This window comes from Ochotona curzoniae, unplaced genomic scaffold, assembly GCF_017591425.1.
Source record: "Ochotona curzoniae isolate NIBS_2020 unplaced genomic scaffold, NIBS_Ocur_1.0 contig_3502, whole genome shotgun sequence".
Taxonomy (NCBI): domain Eukaryota; kingdom Metazoa; phylum Chordata; class Mammalia; order Lagomorpha; family Ochotonidae; genus Ochotona; species Ochotona curzoniae.
In genome coordinates this window covers 964,004-989,025 of record NW_024465886.1, presented here as the reverse complement: position 1 = coordinate 989,025, position 25,022 = coordinate 964,004, and the positions used below count along the sequence as shown (strand labels likewise).

The following is a 25,022-nucleotide window of genomic DNA, read 5'->3' as shown; positions in this document are numbered from 1 at the left end:
ATCCAAGAGACAACGTGGTTTACTTGGGATTCTATTTCATGTGGTCGGTAACTATTTTAGAGTAAAAAAAAAATTAATGAAAAAAGAAACATATGAATGTATTATGCTGGTTAATTAATTCACCTTAAAATAGATCCAACCGAAACCTGGATATTCTCGCTTGGAAAGAAGACATAAATTAAATAAGAAGATGAAGTATTCGTTGACAACAACAGAAAATCAAAATATTTATTCACGTCTTCAGCTGGGGAGAAAAAAACACCAGTGTAGCAAAGAGAAGCACAAAGCTAAACACGGCAAATGCTGTTACTCCCCGGTGCCAGGAGCCAGTGCCCCCATTGCCCAGCTCCAGCTGCCTCGGACCCAGCCCTTCACCCTCAGCCCTGGCCCTCACTGAGCACAACCAGCCACTCGCTGAAGGAAGACTCCATCCAGAAGGTGAAGGTTATGGCCTGCACCTGGGCTGGCCCTGGGCTCGGGTCTCCACTGAGTCATGATGTGTTTCAGGATCAGCGCCTTTTCCAAGAAAGGGGCATGGCGTCTGGAGAAGGGACTGGATGCCAGGGTAAGGGTTGGCACGCACTTCCCCTGTGCTCAAGGAAAAGCGGGGTGAGCAGGGAGAAGGCAGAGTTTCCCAGGATTAAGGTTCTCCACTTCTCCTTAGAAGACAATCAGCTTCTCTCCAGCCTGGCTTTGTGGGGCATCCTTCGGGTGTCCACCATCTATACAGGCCACACGTGGGAACTGTCTTTTCTCTACTCCTTCCTGGGAGCTCACACAGTTGAAGGAGGAATTAGTTCTATCTGTAGGCAATGAGAAGTTCCCAGTGACCTGCCAAGGTTGAGTGGGGCTCTCTGGTTTAGTTCTGTCATGCAGGAGAGTGTTTTTATGCCATGAGTGACTAGGGGACCGCATTGTGTGGGAAGCACTGTGCCCTGAGGAGCGTCAGGATGGACTTTGTCCTTCCTGGAGAGCCCACGCCATGGGAGATTTCCACACGTCTCAGATAAGGCGGTTTTCAGAACACCTCCTTCAGTCTGCCGTGGGTTACGTTCTCTGGGTGATCCTGACACACACCAGCGCTTGCCTAACCTGACTATGGAAGCAGATTCGGGTAGCAGTGACAGAATGCAGGGGAGCTGGGACTCTCAACATGCTAACGGCTCAGCACTGTCAGGCAGCTAGGTCCTCTGGTTGGGCAGCAGGTGGATTTCCTGCCGTTCTTCCTCATGGTGAGCTGCGTCCACTGCAAGGTTTTGAGAGTCAGGGTCAGACTCCTGTGATCTCTACTGTAGCCTACCACCTAAAGTACAATTTTAGTCTTTCAGATTTTACTATCTTTTAATTCCCAGGGCCTTTGAGAAACCCTGAGAATTCTTGTGCTATTGTTGTTGAAAGTAACAGTAAGCCAGTTAAACAGGAAAGCACTGATGTGTCAGAATAAAGTTTGGGCTTGGGAGCTTTGCTACTCCCAGTCACACACCCAAGCAGCCGCGCCGGGCTCACTGACTCGAATAGCCCCCGTTTACTGCAGCAGCGTCCCCTGAGCTGGAGACACTGCTTCCTCTACGACGTGCTAACTCCGCTCAGTGGAGTGGGAATGAAGGGGCAGCAAGGGCACGCCCATGGGATCTCAGGGGTGCCACCCCCACCTGCTGCCGTCTGCCTGTCCCTTGGTTTGGGGTGCTGCCCAGGCCACCTGGGATCACGTGAGGGGTGTTTCAAAACGTGCATCTCCTTCTGCCTGACTGGCGCACGCCAACGTACGCGAAGATTCCTCTCACTGAGTTGCCCTTACACAGCAAACGCTCCCTACTTGCCTTCTGTCTTGCTCAGACTCACACAGCCACAACCTCTTCAGTCGGCAGCTGTTCTGACTCAGCAGGTTAAGGGTCCTCAGGCTATTCAGAAAGACCAATTAGCTGTTTCCTTTATGTAAAGTATGTTCTAGAAAAAGTTTGGTTTTCAGATAGCAGCTTTTAATGTATTGCCCTTTTCATAAAAATCAAACTGAGGTTACAAATGTTAGCCAGGCAGCCACTCTATTATTCTCTGGCAGGTTTTCCGAGGTCACAGCTTCTGCGGCCTCTGCCTTGACTGGAGGGCCTGGCCAGGGGGTTACTGGACCAGCAGTGGCTTCTAGGCGGCTGGACATGCCTCGGTCAGCCTCATCTCAGGTGTGCGTGGCTCCCCCAAGCACGGGCTCTGAGGCCGCCCTGTCTGTGCGCTGGGAGTCGGGCGGGCTGGAGGGCTCTGGCCTCCAGGCCACAGCTCTGGGTTCCTATCCGTCCTTTCTGAGGAACTTCTTCAGAGCTTCTTCTCAGTAAAGCGGGACTGAATTTCCCCACCTCCCGGTCTATAATGTTCAAGTAGCTGGCTTTGATAAAAAGCTCAAAGAGACCATCAGAGCAGGTGTATGAATGCATGCTTTTTAATCTTGTAAGGATAACCTGACTTAAAATATTGGTAGGGGTGAGTGTTCAGTGGTTAAGATGCCCAGATGCTCGATGCAGGACCCCACTCTGCACCTGGCCCCTAACTCCTGCCAGAGCTCACCTTGGGAGACAGCAGGGCTGGCTCGAGTCATGGGTTCCTACCTCCTGCATGGGAGACATGGAGTCAGCTATTACAGGTATTTCAAAGGGAACTGATAAAAGCCAAAACGTGGCTAACAGCTTGATATCTGCATATTTTGTTTTGAGTGTGAACGTGAGTCTTATTTCTAAGACACCAGTGTTTCCCCAATTACCAGTGTCCCAGGGAAGTGTTCACACTCTGGAGGTGTAAGAGCAGGCTTTGTCAGAAAGGTGCCAATGGTAGTAACATTCCAGGGAAGTAACACTTAGTGGCAAAGATGACATTTTTACCCAATGGCTTCGTTATAAAGAGGCATTAGGGGTACAGAAGCTAAAAAGGTCTTGGAATCTTCTCATATAAATGTTCATTATTTCAGAATCATATGTGCATGACCACGTCTGAAGCAGAGAGAACTTGGGGGTCTCTCTGGTTAACATGTTTGGAAGGAACAGCTAAGGAGAAGTTTACTTTAGCAAGTTACACGTGTGTCAGCTTTGTGTGGCAAGGCTCGAGGCACCTGTTCCTGTCCACAGGCTTTTTAGGAGCAGGGAGATGGAGAGTTAATTGGGGGAAAGACGAGATCGGTTTGAGAAAGCTGGGCATGATTTGGGCTTGTTGGGATAACAGTTGAGCGGACTCCGGAGGGCAGGGCAGCATCGGTGAGCGTGAGCGAGGAGCAGGACAGGAGCAGGACGTAGGCTGACGCTCTCCTGCAGGGGCCACAGATGCAGCAAAGGCACTGCTTCCACTAGAGCAGACGTTCCTGGCCAGGGAGGTTACAGCACTTACGCAGTCAACAGCCAGAGACAGGACCCCACAGTGGGAACAGCTGCGCTGTGGTTCCAACGGAACTCCCATGTACCCCTCACCAGCTCACTGCCTCTGCGCTTCAGTTTACGCTCAGCAAACGGGCAGCATGGACCTGGTTAGCTGCAGGGTCCTGTTTCTGAAAGTCCAACTGTGTGAGTAAGATCTGCCGGGTCACCTGGCCGATGGCCTAGCCCAAAGTTTGCAGTTATGGCCTGCAGTTCTGCTGACCGGGATTGAAGGCTTGGAGGCATGGGGAACTTAAGGCAGCCAGGACTGGGTCGTGCTCTTGGCACCCACGTTGCCTGCATAGGGCCAGGAAAGCGCATGGTACCATGTGTACCAACAGGTGCAGTCCAAGAACCATCTGAAGGAGTCTTCCTTTGCGACCCTGTGGTGGGATTCCTTCTACCTGCTGCTTCCTTTGCGCTCCTCCCGCCCTCTTGCTAATTGCTCTGGTAACTGGCGAAGGTGCAACACGTGTTTCTAATGCCTTAATAGCACGTGGTGGGCCACATGAGTCAAACGCTGCTGGGAGAGTGTGGACTCGCTTGGAAATGCTGCCTGTTCGACCTCTGCTGTGAGCCGAGACTGCAAAGGTAAGGTTTAATCCGTGCCATTCCTCAGGGGCTCCTAAGGCAGACATGGCATTTACCGTTTCCACTTGCTCTTCCATGAACTCTGTGTGTCAGCTCACGGCACCAAGTTCTGATTTCAACTATTTGGGAATTCTTTTTTTCCTTGAAACTTACGACGAGCTTTCAAAAATGAGATTGTGTCTCTCTAATGTATGCCAAGTGTGAAATAACTGCCGGCTTCAGGTTTGCTAAGGGAGAAAGGGCAAAAACTGAGAGCTCTGATGCTGACGGGACAGTGGGCTGGGGGTGAGTAGTTGCCAGGCCTCGACGGCAGCTCATGAAAGCCAGGCTGGAAAAGGCCTGAGCCAGGGCTGGCCCAGCCGCCCAGCCCCGTGACTGGCCCAGCCGTCAGCTTGGTAAAACATACGGTATCTGAGAAGTTTATTTAGCAGACGCGGTTATAAATATGGCACTTTCCTACCTACAGTGTCTTTGGGGGGGGAGGCAGGGCTGGTTGGTTTGCTTTCTGTCAAGCTTTGGGTCTTCATTCTCCTCATTAGTACTTCTACATAATCCTCAAAGCCACCCTTCTCTGTCGGGGAAGGGTTAGTAATCTGAAGTTTTAGCACACGTAAGACAGAAAACATTAGTTGAAAACACAGAGGCCCAAGCAGCAGCTGCTGAGCTGGTGGTTCCGTGTCAAGGAGAGCAGCCAGTGGGGGCAGTGACTTGCTGGGAGCACTGGGGCAGCAGGTGGATCTGCGTGGGAGGCCCGCTCAGGGTTAGTGTTGGCTTAGAGGGACCGGAATTTCTGGGCGATGCCGAACAGTAGCTCTTGACTCTAGATTGCTCCCTTGATGGAAACAATCTGAGATGTTGAAGCTAGCTTGGGAGCTATGTTCCACATTCAGTTTTGTTGGTTTTCAAGAGTTGCTGGACACTAGGAAGTGCTGGCTGGCTTGCGGAAGTCAGACCTAAACGCGCCTCCTGGGGTTGTGAGAGCGATTTGAATAAGTGTTGCTAGCTCGTGCACAGCATTTCGCACTGAGGTTCATAATGGGCTCATTTTGCACACAGGTTAAATGTGGCCCTCTCTCTTCTCTAACTACACGATGCCCGCGTTGTTGACAGGCATATTTGTTTTGCGCTGAAAGCCACTGACACGTTCTGAAGGATTTTCGAACCTAGTCCTGTAACCTGTGATCGTTGTATTGGCTCAATTTTCTTGGAAACTGTGAGGAACCATGTGAGAAAGTCACGCGCCATTGCTAACCTCTCTCTGATTCATCTCTTTAGAAGACACGATATAGGGAAGTGGGCTCCCACCGCGGGCCCCTCCTCCGTGGGACACACAACGTAGGTGCCTCCGGTTCTTGGACTGCCTGAGTTCTCAAGCCCTGCTCCGTGGTGATGCGGCACCTGCCTTTATCGCAGGGATGCAGGGAGCCTTTTCCTTAGGGAAGAAGCTGCACATTGGGTTTCTGTCTCTCCTTACCCTTTGGGAAGTCAGTTTAATAATATTCTACAAGATTTAAAAAATAATTTCCCCAGGTGTTTAATTAGCAAGTCAACAAATGCTCATAAAACTACCTTCCTGACCCCTGTAGCTCTCAAATCATCCCTGTCCAAGTCTTTTTGTTAGTTTGTATTATCTTTGAGATTTTTTTCTTTAAGGAGCTGAAGATAATCTCTCCCTTAAAATCCTTCAGGCACCCTCCAGTGGTGTGAGCAAGCGCAAGAGGCAGCACAGGGATTTCAGGAAATGTTATTGCAAAGCAGAGTCCTGCAGGAAGGGGTTTGGATCAGTCGTGCCCAGTGGAGGTGAACTGTAAAAACCCCTCTGAAGATGGGGCGTGGTGTTACTGCTGGGGGACTGGGCAGCGGAAGTGGATGAGTGAGTGATGGGCAGGGTTGAAGAACCGAGGCTTTGTGCTCGCTGGAAAGTTCCACCATCTAGCTAGATAGGGACTTGAGGGGAGGGGAGTGACTCCATTTCCATCATCTCAGAAACTCAAAACATTTGAAAGTGAGCAACACACATCTTGGCATAGGAAACACGTTCAATGTGTGCTCTTCGAGTCTTCTGGGCCTAGTTCAATCTAAAACGAGCCTAGAGGAAGGAGAAAGGGTTTGTGGAAGGCAGCCTAGGGAGTGGGAATGTGGTGGATGAAGGGGAGACGCATCCTTGGTAAGAGAAACTGTTGAACTGGGACAGAGTGCCCTGCCTCACGGCGACCTGGGCTGCTCTGGCTGGCACCAGTGACCCACTTGGTGTGCTGTCATGACGGGAGAAAAGTGCCCAAGGGCCACACGACAACCCTCCTTCTTATTAACATCCTTACTCGTAACTAGCCAAGATCTAGCAGGCCAGCAGTGATGTTCTTTTTTCCTACCTTTGGAGGGAATTTAAAAGGTGACAGGGCACGGGCTATGCTAGCCAATGACTTCCTGTGCGATGAAGAAGCTTACAGCTTCGTTTGGTGGCTTTGTCTGTGCGCACGGATAACATGCCACACAGCAGTGACGGGGCACGCGCATGTCCACGTGGTGCAGGCACACGTGGGGCAGCAACTTCGCCCATCAGCTTTGTCCTCGGGTTTACAGCACTCTGTGGGATACACTGCAGGGCTCAGACCTCACTGACTGCCGAAGGAGACGGAGGTGAAAGAACAAGACTTTTGCTAAATTTAAACACAACTTACTGGGCCTCATTTTCCTTCTCTGTAAATGGAAATAACATATAACAGGCTTTTTAGAGTGCTGTCTGTGAACTGGCTTGATGAGAGCTTATATTCATACTATGCACTTGGTCATCCTAAATAACAATATTTTATTAATCCAAGGATCCAAACTAGCTCTGAATGAACCACTGAGTGTGGTTCTCATTTGTAAATCCAAAGAATTATCCTTAATGCATGCCAACAGGATTTTCCCCTCCTGTCGAATGATCAAGAGCATGACAGAATATTCTAGAGACAATGGAACGCTTGTGCGTTTCCGTCCTCATTCTCTTGAGATTCCCGAGCGGTGCTTCCTGCCCACTGCGGAAGGCTGGGAGGAAGCTACCTCTCGTGGCCCACTAGCATGGCAACTGGCCCTCCTCCCAAACGGGGCATACATCCACGTGGCACAGGGAGAGCCTAGGGCTCCGCTCTGCCAAAGCATCAAGTTCGACAAAAGCATCTAAAACCGCGGCGACTGGGGGGGACCACAGCTGCGTCTAAGCAAAGACATCGTGTTAGAGGACAGACAGGCGAGGCTGTTGGGCAAGGCGGGGCCGGAGCGGGCAGCGACGCTCACTGGGGCGGCTCATGCAAAACAGAGGTGTTTTCCACCACGCCAAGCGGTGAAGCCGGGCCTCCGACCCGCAGGCAGAGGGAGCTTACCTTCTTGACGTCCCTGACCAAGTGGTACAACGTATTCGAGGGCCCATGTCTCTGAAAATAATAAAGAAGAATCAAATAGCTTTGCTAGTCAGGGGCAAGGCACAAGGGATCTGGCAGGGAGGGCTGTGGCGGAGGGCCGCGCCCCGGGGACGCTCAGTGTTATCTGCTTTTCTAAATAAGGGGGCAGGTGGCCCACGTGTGGACGGTGAGGCCCGACTGCCCTTGTGTGTGGGTGGAGACCAAGAGGCTGATTTTTCCACCCTGGAAATACACCAGGGCACGCTGCCATCACAGCTCATGTACTGCGACGACTGAGATTGTTTAAGAAGGGCAGAGGGAAAATATCTGAGGCTTTGGGGTCTGCGGCCTTGATCACACCGCTCAAGTGTGCTGTTCTAGTGTGAGAGCGGCCATAGAGGAAGTGACATGACGCAGCGAGCGGCAGCTCGGCTGTGTTTGATGAAAGCTTTACAAAATCCATCCTTAGGTGGGTCATAGAGAGATAGTGGGGTAGCTTTGTCCTGCCGTTGGTTGCTGGCTGAGACTGGGCTTAAAGGAAAAATCATAGGTTGGGGAAAAAATACTTGGGGAGAATATTGGTGTTAATGGAAGGTAAGAAATGAGCTATCATGCTGTAGTCATTTTAGGAGAAAAAATGCTCAACATAGGATTCCAGGGACAGTTGAATTTCAGATAACAGTGGGACGGTTTTCAGTGTTTCTTCCTTGCTTGGAAGGGCAGGAGGGGACATACGTGAACAGAGAGAGCTAGAGAGAGAGAACCCAAACTGGAGATTCTTCATCTGCCAGTTGCCTTCCCAGATGCCGGCCACAGCTGGAACTGGATCAGGACAGAGGTGCCAGGCAGGAATCCCTTCGGTTCCCCCAAGGGGCCGAGGGTTCCAAGTGCCTGAGTTCGTATCCCTTGTCTCCCAGGCCACGCAATACTGGGTATACAGTGGTACTTTGCATATCTCATGGAAAAATGGAATTAAAGGATATGTTTATTTTGGTTTAAAACTATTTTTGAGACTAAATTTTGGAGAAAGCACATGGAAAATGTGTACTAGGAAAAAGTCCGCCTGTATTTTAAACATTTTTAAACCGAAAAACATACATTTGATGCCATTTTCCTCTAAACTTTTTCAAGTATCCTTATACTTAATCATTGTTGATTATCTGAAATTCAAGCTGGACTGGACATCCTGTGATTGTTTGCCAAGCCAGGTGATCTTCACGAGAGGATGTGTGGCGGTCGGGGAGTTCCGTCCTGAGCAGCCCAGTGCCAAGCCTCCACCTGCGCCCACCCTTGTGGTCGTGCTCACTAGAGCTGCCTCTGGCTTGGAGCCGCGCTGCTCTCCGGAGTCAGGGTGTCTGGCTGCTGAGCAGCTCTCCACAAACGCAGGAGAGGGTCCAGCTGCTGGGCGGCTCCACGCGAGCAAGGGAGAGCCGCCTTGCTTCGCCAGAACCTTGACTTAGCCCCTCTAACTTGGGGTCCAGAAAACAGACCCATCAGACGGGACTGCTGTGAGGATTATGGGGTCCAGCCTTGGCCAAGTGGTTGACACGATGCTTGGCACCTGCCAGTCGTCAGCCTCTGCTGCCGCTGGGCCATTCACCGCCCCCAGCCCTGTCCCTTCACCTGGCTGGGGGTGCAAGGTGTTCATTTTAAATGGGGTGATTGTAAACGGGACACCCCGTTATTTTTGCTGAGATTCTCACTGTTGCTCCAGGAGACAGAAGCCTGCCCTGGTCAGCTGTTCTCTCCTCCAGAAGGAATGCAGCGGAGTGGCAGAGCAGAGCCATTGTGCACCTGTGGCTTAGGGGCTGGGACGCTCGCATTAAGCAGCCCAGGGCTCTGCCTCTTCTGTGGCGGAAGGTTTGTGTCTCCTACAAAAGTGCACGGTGTGGTCACAGCATGGCAGGGTCCCTGGGGAGGGCAGTGCATCCCGAATGCACATGGCCGAGAGGGAAGAGGCATCGCACAGCATTTGGCTCCCTCTTTTCCATCCCCTCCTCCCACCACGTGGGGCCACATCCTCCCCGAAGGATGCAACAAGAAAGCATCCTCTTGGAAGCCAAGGGTGCCCTCACAAGATGCCACCCTCCATGTTCTTGACCTTGGACCCAGAAGTAAGAACGGAGGTATAAATCTGTTGTTTGAGGAGGGCATCGCAGGAAGTCCACAAGATAGTGTACATTTCAGTCCACTATTGCAGATGAGATTTTACGTCTTATTCCAGTATTTCAAAATAAGAATGTCCTGGCTGTTAGGGTGCTGCATATGTTAGGGTGTCGGTCACTTGTATGCTTGGCATTGTCACTTTGCCAATTGCTTCCACCCCGCTTTGGCCACAGTGGCCCAGGGCGGTCCTGGGCTCTCTCCCTCAGATGCCTACAACTGAGCAGTTACAACAAGTGGAACCATGGTGACTTGGCACCTGTTATCAAAGGCAGCAAGTGGTCCATGCACGTGGGAGGGAAGGGTGTGGGGGAGGGAGAGAACCACAAGGCATGTGTGGGGCAGAAGGTAAAACAGGGAAACAAAGTCAGAAGTGCCTTAGCTTGGCCCTACCGTATTGTACAACTCCTCTAGTCTGGAGATGGTGAGGAAACGATGCATGCTTACTCCATTCTCGATGAGCAACTTCACAAAATCCACTCTGTCCAGGACAAGGGCGTCCAGCATGGCTTGCTCCAGAGACCCCACCTGCAAATCAGCTTGCTGAGTCAGGCTGCCCCAGATGCAGACAGCTGTCTCGTCTTGGAAGTCAAGCCGTGCGGTCCTAACTGCCAAGTGCTGGGTCATGGAAAGGTGCAAGTGCTCCTAACATCTTTCTCCCCTTGCCTCTCTGTCCCAACTGCATGCTCTCCTCCCGGAGCGAGGGAAGTGCTGGGCGGGGCAATTTCCCCTCCGTATTTTTGGTAGCATTAATGCAGGGGAAACAAACCAAGCACAGTTACGTAAATCTCTAGTTGCCCATGTTCTCTGGGACCAGGGAGGTCCTGTGCTTTGCCACCAGGACCAGATGGCACCTGCGGGCGGAGGCCTGGTAATTCAGCATCCCGTGGTGTGACCCCGCCATAACCAGTGTGCAGTGCCACTGCCTGGCAGCAACAGCCTCTTCTTTTTGCTCCTCAGCAATACCATAAGAACAGAACGACACATATCACTTCACTTGAACTCAACTTTATCTAATGTACTTTTCCCCAGACATATTAAAAGATGTAGGTTGACGGTTTCAATCACAGACCATTCATAAAGATGGTCATGTTTGGCCTTGTGCTTAGCTGTGATGTCCACCAGGTGGCGGCATTTCCCCAAATTAGAGGGGCGTGCAAGCCAGGGACCGCGTTAAGGCAGGAAGCATTTTTTCCCACCGTCCAGAAAAGGCAGTAGAATCCAGAGCCACTCTCTAGTGTTCCTTCAACAAATACCCTTGCCCAAGCAAATGGGCTTTTCAGAGGGGAAGACGTATACTCTACCGGCCACTGTTGCCCATAAATAAAGATCTGGCTGCGGGCGATGTCCACGCGGTTCCAGGCTAAAGCTAAACTCAGCTGGTCTGGGGCCGAGGCATTGGCACCTGTGCGCAGAGAAGTGGGGAAGAGGGTGGGAGAGAAAACAGCAGTCGGTTATTATTGCGCTCGGCCCTGTTGCATCCCTCTTCCTGGAGAGCTGGCTCGGCTCTCCGTGGGCGGTTACCTGCTTTGCTGTTTTTTTTTTTTTTTAACAGACCATCCCTCCAGGGCAGCGCTGTTTACATGTGGTTATTTAAATGTATTCAAGCAAACAAAGAAAAAACCCCTTTGCTTCCTCTGGCACACCTGCCACATTTCCAGCGCCCCGTGGCACACACTGGCCGGCGGCTGCTGACTGGAGAGCCCAGGCAGGCAGCCTTTCTGTCCTCGTGGGAAGGTCCTCAAGCCTGAGGTGGCCTGGAGGCTTCCTGGAAGCACTGTGCGTGTGGCAGGGCCTGCAGGGACGCAGCGGGCAGCGGGCGGAGAGCGCGGGGCCACGGGGCTGGGTCTGCTGGTTTGCGACTGTAAGATGGAGTTCCTTAAAGCCACTGTTCATCTGTGAAAGGGGGGCTATTGAGATCGTCCTGTTAATCCAAGCAGGATTCGTGACATTACGGGAGTACAACGTGCGGAGAAGTTTCTTAAAGAGTGTCTTTCTTTTATTTGGAAGACAGTTAGAAAGAGAAGGAGAGACAAAATGGTCTTCCCTCCGCTGGTGTGCTCCCCCAATGACGGCAATGACTAGAGCTGGGCCACTTTGAAACCAGGAGCCAGGGCTTCTCCCCGGTCTCTTTCAGAGTTGTAGGGTCCACCCGGAGTGTCCCAGACCCTAGTAGAGAGAGGATAGGAAGTGGAGCAGCCAGGACTCAAATCTGTGCTTGTCTGGGAAGCCAGAGCTGCAGCTGAGGTTTGGCGCACTATGCTACAACACCGGCCCCAAGGGCCAGGCTGTTTATAATTCACCAGCATCATTGGCATGTCCAGGGAAGGCCATCGAGACCACTGTCCCTACCTTCCTGCGTGTCCCACCAGTAAGGGGGATGTACAGGAATAAATGCCCTCCCCTGGCTCAGAGTGGTTGAGCATCTCCCATGTGCTGGGCAAAGATCAGGCACTTTGAATCGTTGTCAGAGCTAATTCTGAGACTTGGCTCTGATTGTGTCCACTGCACAGAAGACGCTGGGGTCCAGAGAGGCTGCTGGGAACAGAGCCATGCCAGCTGCTCCAAGGGGAGAATGAGCAAGAGTGTGCTGCGCACTGCCGGTTCTGCTGGGCTTGGCTGCAGCGCAGGTCACGGGCGCCGAGGAGGGCCCATGGCACGCTGGAAGTCCCCAGGGAGACTCCAAGATGCCATCACACTGCAGTGCAGTCACCCCGAGGAGCTGGGCAGCACTGCGGGCTTTCCTGCCCACTGCCCAGTCTGGGCTCCGTTTGCCTTCTCCCCGCCTCCCTCTGGGCCTCAGAGGTGTCCGTGCTCAACATTAGGGAAGTGTTTCCACGGTGACCACTTCTCAGACTGGAACCCACATCAGCGCAACGTGGAGAACTTGAACCATCTTTATGAATTTGGAAAAGCAGAGTGACACCTTTCCCAGGGCCAGCCCAGGCTGGAACCAGAAGCCAGGAACTCAGTGGTTGGCAGAAAGCCAGGTGTCAGGCGACCAGGTGCAGCCTTTGGGCACACTGGCAGGAAGGTGACTGGGAGTGCGGACACGCTGACATGTGACCCGCACTTGAACAAAGGCTGCGCCCCTTCCCTGCCGCCGGCTCATTGCAAAATTAAAAAATAAGGAAAGTGTTGGTGGGGAATGAGGGCAGGAGGGAGGGCGGGGTGGGGCGTGTTACTGTGCTTCTAAGTCTCTGCTGTGGACTTTTCCCACCTCATCCAAACAAACATGAAAAATCTGCTGACAGTGCCTCGAGAGGCAGATGAGCCTCAGATGTCAAAGAACTGAAATGTCTCGGCCCATCGAAGCTATGCGCCCAAGCTCACAGGTTGCATTAGGAAGGAACACAGCCCCTGAACCACGCAGGCCTCGTCCGCTTGTCAGAACTGCTCAAAGCGTGCTTCTGTGACAGCACGGGGAGTCGGGCAAATCCCGTTTCCTACTGAGATTTTTTTTTTTCCTTTTCAAACTCTCCCTTAAGCAAGAGGCTAGGAGAGAAGATGTATTAAGTTGTAGTGTAAGAGTGAATACAGACACAGAGGCTGTGTTTGAATGATACGAGTAATTGTCTTGAGACAGCACGAGAGGATTGCTTGTAGACCGCCCCAGGGAAGCCCGGGCTGTGGACACTGAGTATGCTCCCCAAGAGAACACCACCCAGACAGGAAGGTGCCTGTGATGCGCTCCCCAGCCCGCATGTGTAACGGGGCCACAGCAGAGTTCCTCGCTTCCAGGAGACTCGGTGGGCTTCCTTCTCCCTGAGTCAGTGGCTTGTTGTGAGCAGCGTCTCTGTCCATCTGTCATCTCTGGTGAAGTTGTGCTCCGCGAGTTTGGAGACCCTTGGTTCCTGCTCCTGCTTAGCACTGGGGCAGTACTGTTAGTGTGAGAGCACAGGTTGAGGAGTTTTATTGTAATATGAGCCAGTCGGGCTTAGGGGCATGTCTTACTTCCATTTTGTGCCCTATGGTCTCCTAACGTCCTGGGTCAGAGAGCCAAGTGTCTTTTTGTAAGCTGACAGTTGACTGGTGGTTGGAGGTCCCTAGGTAGCTTCAGGAGAGGGGTGTGGTCCCCAGAAAGATCACGGCAGAAAGAGAGGGTTTGGACTTTCAGCCCACCCCTCAACTTGTGTGAGGGAGAAGAAATGAGTTGAACCAGTCGTCATTGATGGATTATTTAATGCATTTTGCCTACACGGGACTCCCATAAAAACCCCAAAAGACATGGTTCATGTTTTCCAGAACTTCTGGGGAGCTGAACAAGTGGCGGTTCTTGGAAGGTGGCACCCCACAAAAGCCAGGGAAGATCTGAGCCCACATAAGTGTTTTGTCTGCTTCCTTTGTCATATCCTTACATTAGACCAGTACAGGTGCTTCCTGAGTGCTGTGAGCTGCTCAAGAAAATGAGCAGAACCGAAAGAGAAGGCAATAATAGCCTCGACTTATGACTAGTTGACCAGAAGCGCAGGACCTGACACCTGCGGTATATTTGTGGGGGTGGCAGAGATCTGACCCCATGTGCAGGTAGTGAGTGTCACCACTGAGCTGGGTCAGGACAGCACAGCTCACTCACGTCTTCGGTTGCAGCACTGCTTGGTGGGTGGGGCTGCCAGTCCCTGGTATGGTGATGCATTGGGAGAGTATCATAGGAGGTACTGGGTCTGAGTTTATTTCCAATGTGGGAACTCTTCCATGTTAACATATTGACATCTTTTTTCTTAGGAGGATCAAATTTCACTGGAAAGTTTGTTCCCATCTCCTGTCTGGAAGAGAGACTCGGGAGCTGGCGTACCAGAACACGGGCTGGGTAAGAGCTGCAGTCTTGGCATCTGATATGTAGTGTCCCTGTATCGCTCAGCGTGCAGCCCAGCTCCTAGCACTTGCCATCTCTGGAGAGAACGATTCTTCACTCTTCAGTTGAAGCAGAGAGACATGGTAGGGTATTGTGGTTGCTTCTTAGAGAAAGACTTCCATCACTGATATTTACAGCCATTCCTATTTTCCTCTGCTCTGTTTTGAATGTTTGGACGCCCAGCTCTCTGGGTCTTTGGTCTCATAGGTCAGCCTGGTAACAGTGGAGTATTCCTTTCCTTTTTCCTGGTCTGCTGTTTTCCGTTCTTCCATCTGCTTCTCCAAGGTTTTAGAAATGCATGCACAGTTTTGAGCACATCTCGTTGACTGAAAATGTATCGCATGGTCCTAATTTCTTAATGTTATCTGGGATTTTTAGTTTGCCAGAAAGGAAACTGGTGTGATGGGGATATTTGCAGGTTCAGTTGACCACATCTATCTGGTCTATTTTTGTCTGTCCATGCATTTTCAAGTACTTATAAATGTTAGTTATCACCCTGTGTGAGAAATGGCACCATCGTTACTGTCTCACACTGACCATGAAGCACAGGATGAAGAGCAGGTGTCCTGACTCAGACTCCCTGCCTTCATGCCCAGCCTCCATCCATTCTAGCTGTGTGACCCAAAACATGACACGTGGCTGCTCAATGTCGCAGCTGCCTCTACTGCGAAACGTACGGTACTGACAGTAGCTGCCCCAGTGCACTGTTGTTCATACATGAGGTCTGACTTTGCTGCTGTTGATAGCTTTACTATTGTGATTCCCGTAATTTTACTGTTCATCTAAGCTGCTCCCTTTAGAATTATGCTGCTACCAACCAACCTACATGATCTTGTAGTTAAGCCCAGGCAGATGACTGATGTGATGAATGATGAATGATGGTGATTCATGGCTTTCAAGCAAGTCAAGAAAGAAAAGGTGCGATTCCACAGTCCTGCTGAGAGCAGATGAGTCCTTCACCAGCCCCGCCACACGGGAGCTCTGTGTTTGCAGTCAATATAGTGTGCTTTCTTCCTGTGCCAATTTGGAGAGTTGAAAGCAATTCACAGAGGGCAAGGCTGCTGAGCTCCTGTGTAGCCAGCTGCCAGGAATGGCCACATCTGGCACCAGGGTTGGCTGCTTGGTGCAAGGGAACAAAGATGGGTTTGGGTCTCTGCCTGTTCTTTCTCCAAATGCCGGCAGGGCATCTTGCTTTCCTAGATCTCTGGCTCTGTTCAGTTTGAGATTTCTACAAAGTTGGAGCCAGCAACTGAACACATGCTAGGAATGGCCTGTTAAGACTGCAGCCTTGTGGGTGCTGACGTTTAGTGGGTATGCAGCCACTTGAGCAAACATGCTGCACCTTCTTGTGTTGGTGGTTAAGACCTCGGAACAAAGGACATCACTGTATTCTGTTCTAGGGAGAGGCATTAGTCCAAACCCCACTCTGGCCACCTTTATGAAAGGAGCTGAGCGGACAGCAAGCGGCAAACCTGCAGAGAAAAGGGATGGACTGTACTCCAAAGGAGACGTTTGCTTCACTCTTACAAGGAAGCATGAGGAAGCAAAACTAATGGGAGAAGGTGTGGTGCTGGTGGAGGGAGCTGTGAAGCAGTGCGACACTGGAAATGTCCCCTTGGGAAGTGGTCAAAGGATGCCCGCTGTTCAGTTCCAAGTTCTGTATTACAGGAAAGTAATCCATTTTCCTTGACTCCTCTGTATCCACATTTTAAAAACTGTCTACAGTATTGAAATGCTTTGCATTTTTGTTTTGAAATGATACCTGTGTTTGAGATTTTGACTACTGTGATGAGGAAAAGAAATGACGCCTGTGGACTTGGGGGCCCAGACTGACAGTGACTGCAACCCGGAGGCAGGTGGGGCGTCTGCATTTCTGGACTTGGGTGACACAGAACCGGGGTGATGTGGTGCTTGTATTGTTTGGATTTTTGTTAGTGGTTGTGACTTTTTTTTTTTTTTTTAAGATTTATTTTTATTATTTTTTCATTGGAAAGGCGGATATACAGAGAGGAGAAACAGAGAGGAAGATCTTCCATCCGATGATTCACTCCCCAAGTGAGCGCAACGGGCCGATACTATGCCGATCCGAAGCCAGGAACCTCTTCCGGGTCTCCCACGCGGGTGCAGGGTCCCAAAGCTTTGGGCCGTCCTCGACTGCTTTCCCAGGCCACAGGCAGGGAGCTGGAAGGGAAGCGGGGCTGCCGGGATTAGAACCGGCGCCCATATGGGATCCCGGGGGTGCAAGGCGAGGACCTTTAACCACTTGCGCCACCGCGCCGGGCCAGTGGTTGTGACTTTTGTTAGTTGGACCAGGACCCAACCACTTGTATCAAGAAATGTTTCTTTGTGAAATGCCTAGTCATTGTCAGGTGTTTTGCTGGCTGCTGAGATACTAAGGCAAAAAGACAGACTCCTTTTTCTCCCAGAACGTCTCGGGTGGGAGGCGGGGCTTGCCACCAGGGCATTCACAGCTCCTATGTTGAATGGGCATCTCTGGTTTACTGTGGTCGTTCTTGGTTTCCTGCCCAGGACAGTGCCAGTTTGAAGATGAAGGGGTATTCATTTCGCAGAGTTGTTGTGAAGATAAGATGATAAAATGCTCTTAGTTGTTAAGCACTACTGGCAAATAAAAGGGATTAAGAGATTTAAGTTTTTTATCGCCCTTTCCTCTTGGAGATAAGCAGGCATGCCTGAATATACTATCCACCTTAATCCCTTTTATTACTCTGAAATCTGTTTGGATTTGCATGAAAATAAATTTGCCAGAAAATTAATTTCATGTTAAGGCAGTTTAGCATATGCTCAACCATTTTTCAGATTAATCTGCTCTGATGTGTCCTGGACTCTGACCTGTATGCTAGAGGTGTTCTGTTTGCTTTTACGATGTTTTTTATTCTTCCAATTTGATCCCTTCAAATTTAACATATTAGAATTGTGATGGGTTTTAGGTTTGGGCACCTCTCCATGTCCTAGGAACTGTGAAAACCTATTTTAAAAGGGAAAGAGTAGGGACCAAGTATGTGAGCTCCTTTTGACTACTGGGATGGCTGAGGGCTCACTGTGGATCCTTTTCTCAGCTTGGGGAGCTGAGACTAAACTTGGTTATCTGGTCACAGTCAGTAAAGAAATGAATGGTCAAGATTTGAATTATCACGTATTTAAATTCTACAAAATTGAGACAAACTCTAATACCAATAGAAACATTTGGCAGCAGTAACATATCTTAGGGGAGTGGCCCTTACGTGATGTGTAATTAGAGGTGTCAGATCTCTATTAGGAAACAAGGTTGGTGTGCGAATCCATTTATCACATGCTACAATTCTCTGTCCATGGAGTTCATGCTTTTACCTTTGAGCAAAGCTGTCAGGATGGCTAAATCAATGTCCTGATGTCCCTCCGATCCCATCCGGAACACTGTGATCTGCAATTTGAGACAAAATCCTGATTAGCAATACGTTCTTGTCCCCCAAGAGAAACTAAATGGAGGCTATGTGGAAAGCAGCTATGGTAAGATCTCGTAAGCACAGAGCAGGCGTACAAATCAAGGATGGAAATGCTTTAGAAATGCATAGTTCCTAGAACATTTATGAGGAAGACAATGCCAGGCGTATTTTTTTTAACATAATACTTGGTTTAACAGTTATTTGATTTTAGATTTTCTGCCTTTTCTTGGCTTAATTTTAGTTTTCTTGAGTGCGTGAGTTAGTTTCAAATAGTTATGTTTAGGAGATTGGTTTGAGGAAAACATTAAAAAGTAAGATACTCCACCTAAGAATGGTAGCATGGGGTGCATACGGGGATGCAGCTGTGACGAAATCTCTCTGGATGCGTGCATCCATGTTAGCATCGCAGGTTCAAGACCTGTCTCTGCTTCTCAGGTAACTTCTGTGCAGCTGGGAAGCAGCCGACCACGGCTGGAATGCTTGAGTCCTTGCCTCCAAGTGCGAGGCCAGATGGAATTTCTGACTCCTGGTTGGGCCCAGCTGCAGCTATAGCTGGCATCTGAGGAGTAAGGCAGTGGATGGAGAATCTATTTTTCTAAAACATGAATATTGAATGGTAATGTAACCAAAATAAAAATAGTTGAAGAGATTGTCACAAGCATTAAGACTCCACTTTAACACAAGAGCCTGCCGGAGATGATCCTCATTTTTGAGGAGTTAAACACTGAGAGTTTTGGGAAAGCCTGTGTGCTGCCCGAGTGTTAGGCTTGGTTAAGGAGACTTGGTGCGGATGTGACATTTTTGAGATACCAGTTGTCTGGATCAGTTAACTCCAAAGTATGTTTTGCTCAAATTTTTGAAATTGGTTCCATGCAGATTAAATTGCAGTTGAGAGACTCCAAGCAGGTGTATATTAAAGAAAAATGAAATAGTGTGGAAATGATCTACGGAAGTAATTTTACATTGGGAAATATTTTGGTTTGTTTTTGAGATACAAATTAAAATACTGACTAGTTAAATAGCAACAAAGTGTTCAATCATGTGTGACTGAATTAATCATAGATTTTCCATTTCTAAAACAGCAGATGTTACAGTTGAAGATGGTGAGGGTAGAGAGAAGTGCATAGGGAAAATGAAGATTACTCAACTTTCAAGGTAGCTATTAATTGGTTTAATTTCTGATTTGCATTTATGTCACGTGAGCACCAAAGCTGTGACAACAGACATGGAGAGTGAATGGAGCTTTTGAAAATGAAAACCATGATATTACACTGAACCATGTTTGTAAGCTGCAAGGACACTTTAGGTCAAGCTGTCAAAAACAGAAATGAATATTCCACAGTCATTTCATGCTGTGTTAAATCTGTACGAGATGATATCTGAGTTTGACAAATCTCTAACATGTCTGCATTTTTAGAGAAATGTATGAACAGTAAGTCAGTAAAGAAAATGTATACAACCTTTTCAGAATTAGGAAAAACACACTTAGCCTCATGTCTACCTACAAAGAGCACTAAAGCTGCTACATCTCTAACTTCTCTAAGAACAGTTACAGAATGTTTTTTTTTTTAATCTTACATAATTTCTTAATAAAACCTGGAGATTTTTCCTGTCAGCCACTGCTATCAAAAGGAAAAAGAATAATGATGGCCAGTCTGGATAATAAGAAGAGCTCGCTCTTGGACACCGCTATTGTAGGGAGACTTCTCACAACATCAGAGCAGAGCCAGGTGGCCTGGCTCTTGGAGGGCTGGCACATGCAGGCAGAGGGAAGGAAGTCAGTCTGATGAACAGCTACCCATACTGCCTTGTTCTTGGGCATGAGCCAGCTGGGGATGTGAAGCTGCCATCTTCAGGGTGGCTTTCTGGGCCTTGTCTGTTGGAGCAGCAAGAGAAATTCGATAGCCAAGTTCTGAAATCTTCGGAAATGTCCTTCAAGGGATAAAGAAGCAGCAGCCTGTATACACAGCAGATTACTGTTGAATTGCAAAAAGATGAAGCAACTTGATAATCAACTGACACTAAACCAGTTGCAGCAGGCTGAAGGGATCCTGGGGTCCTTACAGATGACATGAATCAGACAAAGAATCTCGCCCATATGTGGCGTCCAGAAGAGCTGATCTCTTCAAGTAGGAAGTAGAGCAGTTGTTGCTGAGGTTGGCACGGAGCCCCTGCCACCTGCGAGGGGCACTTGGTTGCCTTCCTGGCTCCAGCAGCAGCATCCCAGCTGCAGTTGAGAAGTCAGGACGTGCGAGCTCTTTGCTTCTCTAAGCTCTCAAAGAAGTAAATGTATAAAACTCATGGAAACTGTGTATTATGAAATGTTATGCATAGATTGAAAGCTATTTTTGCACAAAAATAAACTTTTCATGTGATTTCCCATGAACTTTTTAAAGTTCCTTCGTATTTGCTTTAAAGCCTTCCTTATGTTCTAGATTGTTTCTATAACACCTGTCAAGGTAAATGTCATAGAAATCACTGCACAGTTACAGAATAATGAAAAAAAGGAGTCTGCATGTATTCAGTGTAGACACAATTCCATCCCAAGTATTGTCAGTTCCAAGTATGGAACACAGGGAAATGAAGCACCTGTTCTGTTGACCTCATGGAGTAGTTTCTGAGCAAATTTCACAGTTTCATAAAGGATCTAGGTGGAAAAAGGTGCTACTATGAAGAAAGGAATTAGGAGGAATTAATATAATTCCAGTGCGTTCTGTAAGGCTTGTGTATGAATTTACTTTCAAAGGAGTGTTTTATTCTGTAATTACCGGTTTGCTTTCCAGGTGGTGCGTTTTGTCACACTTTCTGCACCCGACTCGATCTAGGTTCCTGTAGGTGGTGGTCTGTTACAGCTCGGGTCGTTTGCATCACCGCTCCCTCCACACTCCACCAGGGACCCGTGGGTAAACGACTTTGCCATTAGAGTGCCAGAGAATGAGAGAGATTTCGTTTTAGACTCTAACACCTGACTTTCTGTTTGCTTTCTTCTCACCAGGAAATGCAGTTCCAAGGCCAGGGGTCACTGGTTCTAACGCAAGCAAACATTTTTTTTTTCTTCTTATTAAGCAATACATGCTTGTCATTAAAAATTATAGGAAGCTTAAAAAGAAGTAAAATAAAAGACACTCCAGGTCCTATTCAAAGACAGCTACTAATGAAATTTTGGTTTATTTACTTCATGCTGTTTCTCAATTTCCATATATACATATTTTTTTTCTTGTAGGAAGCATGTGTGTGGGTGGGTGGGTGGAGGGATTTGTGAAATACTGTTTTGTTTTTTCATATTCCTTTTCACTAACAGTATATTCAAGTGCTTTCCAATACTGATCCTATTTGATAATGTTTAATGTTTGTAGAATATTTTCTCTAGCAGACATGGCACAGTTAACTTACTCAATGTTCCCATTGTTGGATATTTAGATAGTTTCTAAATGTTTGATATAAACACCGATGTGATGAACATCTTTGTGTATGCATTCTGCTATGCATTTCACTTTGTATCTTTAGGGTGAATTCCCAAAAGTTTGGGGCTTTTATCACCATTTTTCTTGAAGCTTCCAAGTATTTTAGCACATCAAAGTGAGCTGTGATAAAAGGAGGCCTGGGTTGTTCTTGAAGCAGATGTGCTGTGATGGTTTTCCAGTGTTGTGAATGAAAGCCCTGGGGACGGCGATTGCTGCACAGAGGGACTGGAGCGCACAGACACAGGCATGCGCTCAGAGCTCAGACTTCCCACCCTCGGGCGGAGGAGTCCTGAGAAGCAGCCGCTGCACCCAGCCCTCTCTGCTTCGCTCCCAGGGATCCTCACTAAGAGATGATGAACTTGCCTGATGGAAACGGAGTGTTGAAAACCAGGCGGACCTCATCATTCTCTCCCATTTCCCCTTTATGTATCTCCAACCTTGGCTGGAAGGACCAAGAATAGTTGTCGCCAACCATCTTATCAACCAACAAAGATCTAGATTTTTATTAGGTAGCAGAGGCTATTTGAGAGAACGATACCATTCATAGCTCTTTATAACGCAGCCAATTTGCAAGAGCAGATAAGGCCAAAGTCAGTACACACATGGATTCTGTGACTCCATGGGTTCCTAAAACAAACCAAGCAATTGAAAAATTTCTTTAAAGTAGAAATGTGTGTGTGATAAATGTCATCCTAAGACATTCTTTTATCTAGTCTGTCATCATTTCAAAAAAGGCCCGTGAAAATGCAACAAGCATGCCACAAGGAGCCAGAAAGACGGGCACTCCACAGGCACCAGCAGCCTGAAGATCCTGTGGAGCGACAGGCTTGGGCACATTTTCCACATGGGTTGGTTTTGTTTTTTTTCCCCAGCCTGTCAGGCTAGTTGAGTTCCTCCGTTATTTCCCAGGTGTGACAGGCAGTCAACAGCTTTGCTGGGAATGACAAGTTTCATTTCAATGACTTCAGTCTGTAATTTCAAGTAGACTGGCTGCTTGACTGGCCCAATCAACTCGAGGTTTCAATTGCTTTGCAAGCATCACTTTATGGAACTTAGTAATCAACACACCCACTTGGGTCTGGGGGAAAAACTCATAAATCACTTACAGGAAAAGCATATTTTAAGTTTTCATGAGCACAGCCATTAATAGTAGCTGGTTCTACACTTTGGGATGCGGACTTGGACAGCTGACATTTCTGGGAACGGGCCGGAACGCAGGGAGGGGACTGGCCACCCGTTCATCCAGACTGGGAGAGAACAGCAGACATTCCTGCTGTCACTCCAACTGCACACTCGCACTGGACTACGCCTGCAGCTTCTACAATCACGAAATGTAATAGCTTAAGACTATTTGACTATCAAAGAGATAAAATAGTCTATATGCTAACAAGTTTTTGAGTTTAAACCAGAGTGGTACAACCTGCCCCATTGTATACGCTGATTCAGTACACACTGACAGCTGTGCAGAAGAGGATTCCAGAACAGTTGGGCCGGAATGATCCACTGTCTTTTTCCCCCAAGAATGAAATTCATTTTTTCTCCAGGAGCTACCTCCTTCTGCTACCAAGCTGGTGTTTATTCGACATTTCATGAAATCAAAAGCCCTTTATTTTGTAGAATATAGATTTTCTTTATCTCTTGCAGATGGATAAGCTTTCTGTTTTTCCTTCTGTCTGTACATCTGCCTTTCCAATAAAAATAAAATTTTTAGAAAGGTAATACATCTATAATTTCCTAATAGTTACAAATATACTATTATTATAGGCTGGTTAATTCCTCAGTGGTCTCCAGCCACGGATATCTTAATGTAGTTCCTCTTGGGTTTAGACCAGAATAAAGATAACTTTTGAAACTTTTGTCTATTAAAAAAAATTGGCAGTAAGGACACTTTAACTTCTGCCCTCTTACCACGTGTTGAGGCATGGGATGCCGTATTGTTAGCTAGGCACGGGTTCACGGCGGGTCTCTAGAGCTTACTCTGGCTGTCACTCCCAGGACTCCTCCTGCACTCTGGGAATGACGCGCTGCTTTGCACTGACTGAGTCCTGTGTCCTACAGTGTTGGAGAGGATGAGCAGTCAGGATGAAGGCCCTTCTTGGTTATGGATGCTATCTCCTGGTCTCTACTATCTTCCCATTTTTCTTTTTCTTCATCTCAAAAAGTATGTTCTGTTGCTGTCTGCTCTCTCATGTGGCAGCCTCCTCAGGGTTTCTCCCTCTGCCAGCATGGACATGTCTCAAGGTCACCAGTGGGTTCATCTGGCCACATCGGTGTGACCCTGACGGTACTGCCGTGTCAGTACTGGGCCACTCCCCAGCTCAGCAACGGCATCCAGGATGCCATGCTTCCCTTTTTCTTTCGTGTCGCTGACTGCTGCTTCCTGTGTCTGTGCAGACCTTCCTTCTCTCCCTGACCTCGGAATACTTTTTGTTTGCTTCTTTGCCTTGATTTTCCTCCACACCATCAGCCTGGCCCAACCCTGCTGGCTATGAGCCAGTGGATAAAAAATCATCTATCTTCCTCTGTCTCTCCCTGTCACTCAGTATTTTGATTTCAATCAGTCAAATTATTCCAAGATGTATTTCTTTATTTGAAAGAGTTATGGGTCGCAGGCAGAGGAGCAGAGGAGGAGGAAGGGGGAGAGAGAGAGTTGGGGCCCACAGGGAGTGCTGGCACTGTAGGCAGAGACTTAGCATACAGCACATGGCAGTTGCCCTAATCTTGTATTATTATTTTAAAGTAATGATGACCAAAGACTTCGCTTGTCCATCTATGACTTAGTCCATCCATGAGACCCATAGGGAAGTGGGAAGGAGTGGCCCAAGCTGAAGCCCAGGTCATGAACGTACTAGCCAACTCCTGAGCACGTCCTGGCCTTGGTGTTCTGTAAACAAAACAACACCATTTGTTATCGTGCAGTAGTTTCTGTCTAAGGGGACTATAAAAAGTTTGTGGAAAATGGAATTAAAAGATAAGCACATTCGGTGCAGAAATGTTGAAATACATGCATTTTGTTCATAATACACATTTTCTATGCACTTTTTGAAGGCCCCTCCTACTGGAACTGGATAGTTTCTGTAATGATGTTGCTCTTCGAGAGGGTGCTGGGCTATTCACAAATGTCTCTCTGTGTTGCGTGGGAGCCACGTGTGTCCTTGCCTTCAACTCTGCAAGAAGAGCGGCCCTCTAGCCCACTCCCTGGGGAAGCCTGGTGACTGCTCTCACACTGAAGCCTTTGATTGTTTGGTTTTGCCCGTCACCAGGTAAAACTGATCCAGGCGCCCTTGGAAGCAGGCAGGCAGCCAGGCTGATCACACGCCACTTCTTGGCTCAGGTCAGCCTGCCCCTACCTGCGGGGCTGAGAGCTGGGATTCGTGCTCTCCCTTGGGCAGGGCACCTGACTTTCACCCAAGTTGGAACCTGGTTGGTGGGAAGTAGCCAAAAAGAAATGTAATTCCACCATTCTCTAGAGAGTCCATGCCTTTGCTTTTGGTTTCCCTTCAAACTAGGACAGTGGGAGAACACATCTGGTGTGGTAGTTGCAACACTGGTTAAGGAGCTGGTGTGTGCTATGATAAGCAAAGCGGTTGCCTGGAATACCAGGATCCTATATGATTTGAGTTTCAGCTTTCTGCTGCTGAGTTAACCGTTGCTGCTACCCCTGGAAAAGCAGTGAAAGATGGCCTAAAAAGTCCTTTCTCAGTTGTAAAAGGCTGCCTCTCGTGACCGTG

At 48.6% G+C, this 25,022-nt stretch overlaps 1 protein-coding gene across 8 annotated transcripts in view; it reads right to left on the bottom strand.

The window, feature by feature from the left end:
- The window catches only part of TRPM3 (transient receptor potential cation channel subfamily M member 3), a 409,651-nt gene that overhangs the window by 68,882 nt on the left and 315,747 nt on the right, over nt 1-25,022 (bottom strand). For 4 of the 8 annotated variants that reach the window (XM_040980944.1, XM_040980945.1, XM_040980948.1 and 1 more), the window contains exons 9-13: nt 17,733-17,805; nt 10,834-10,934; nt 9,923-10,057; nt 7,349-7,399; nt 124-159 (exon numbers count right to left, since the gene is read on the bottom strand). In XM_040980944.1, coding sequence (XP_040836878.1) covers nt 124-159; nt 7,349-7,399; nt 9,923-10,057; nt 10,834-10,934; nt 17,733-17,805 — 396 coding nt within the window. The remainder of the gene's footprint in view (nt 1-123; nt 160-7,348; nt 7,400-9,922; nt 10,058-10,833; nt 10,935-17,732; nt 17,806-25,022) is intronic. The other 4 variants (XM_040980946.1, XM_040980942.1, XM_040980947.1 and 1 more) reach the window with 2 other exon arrangements.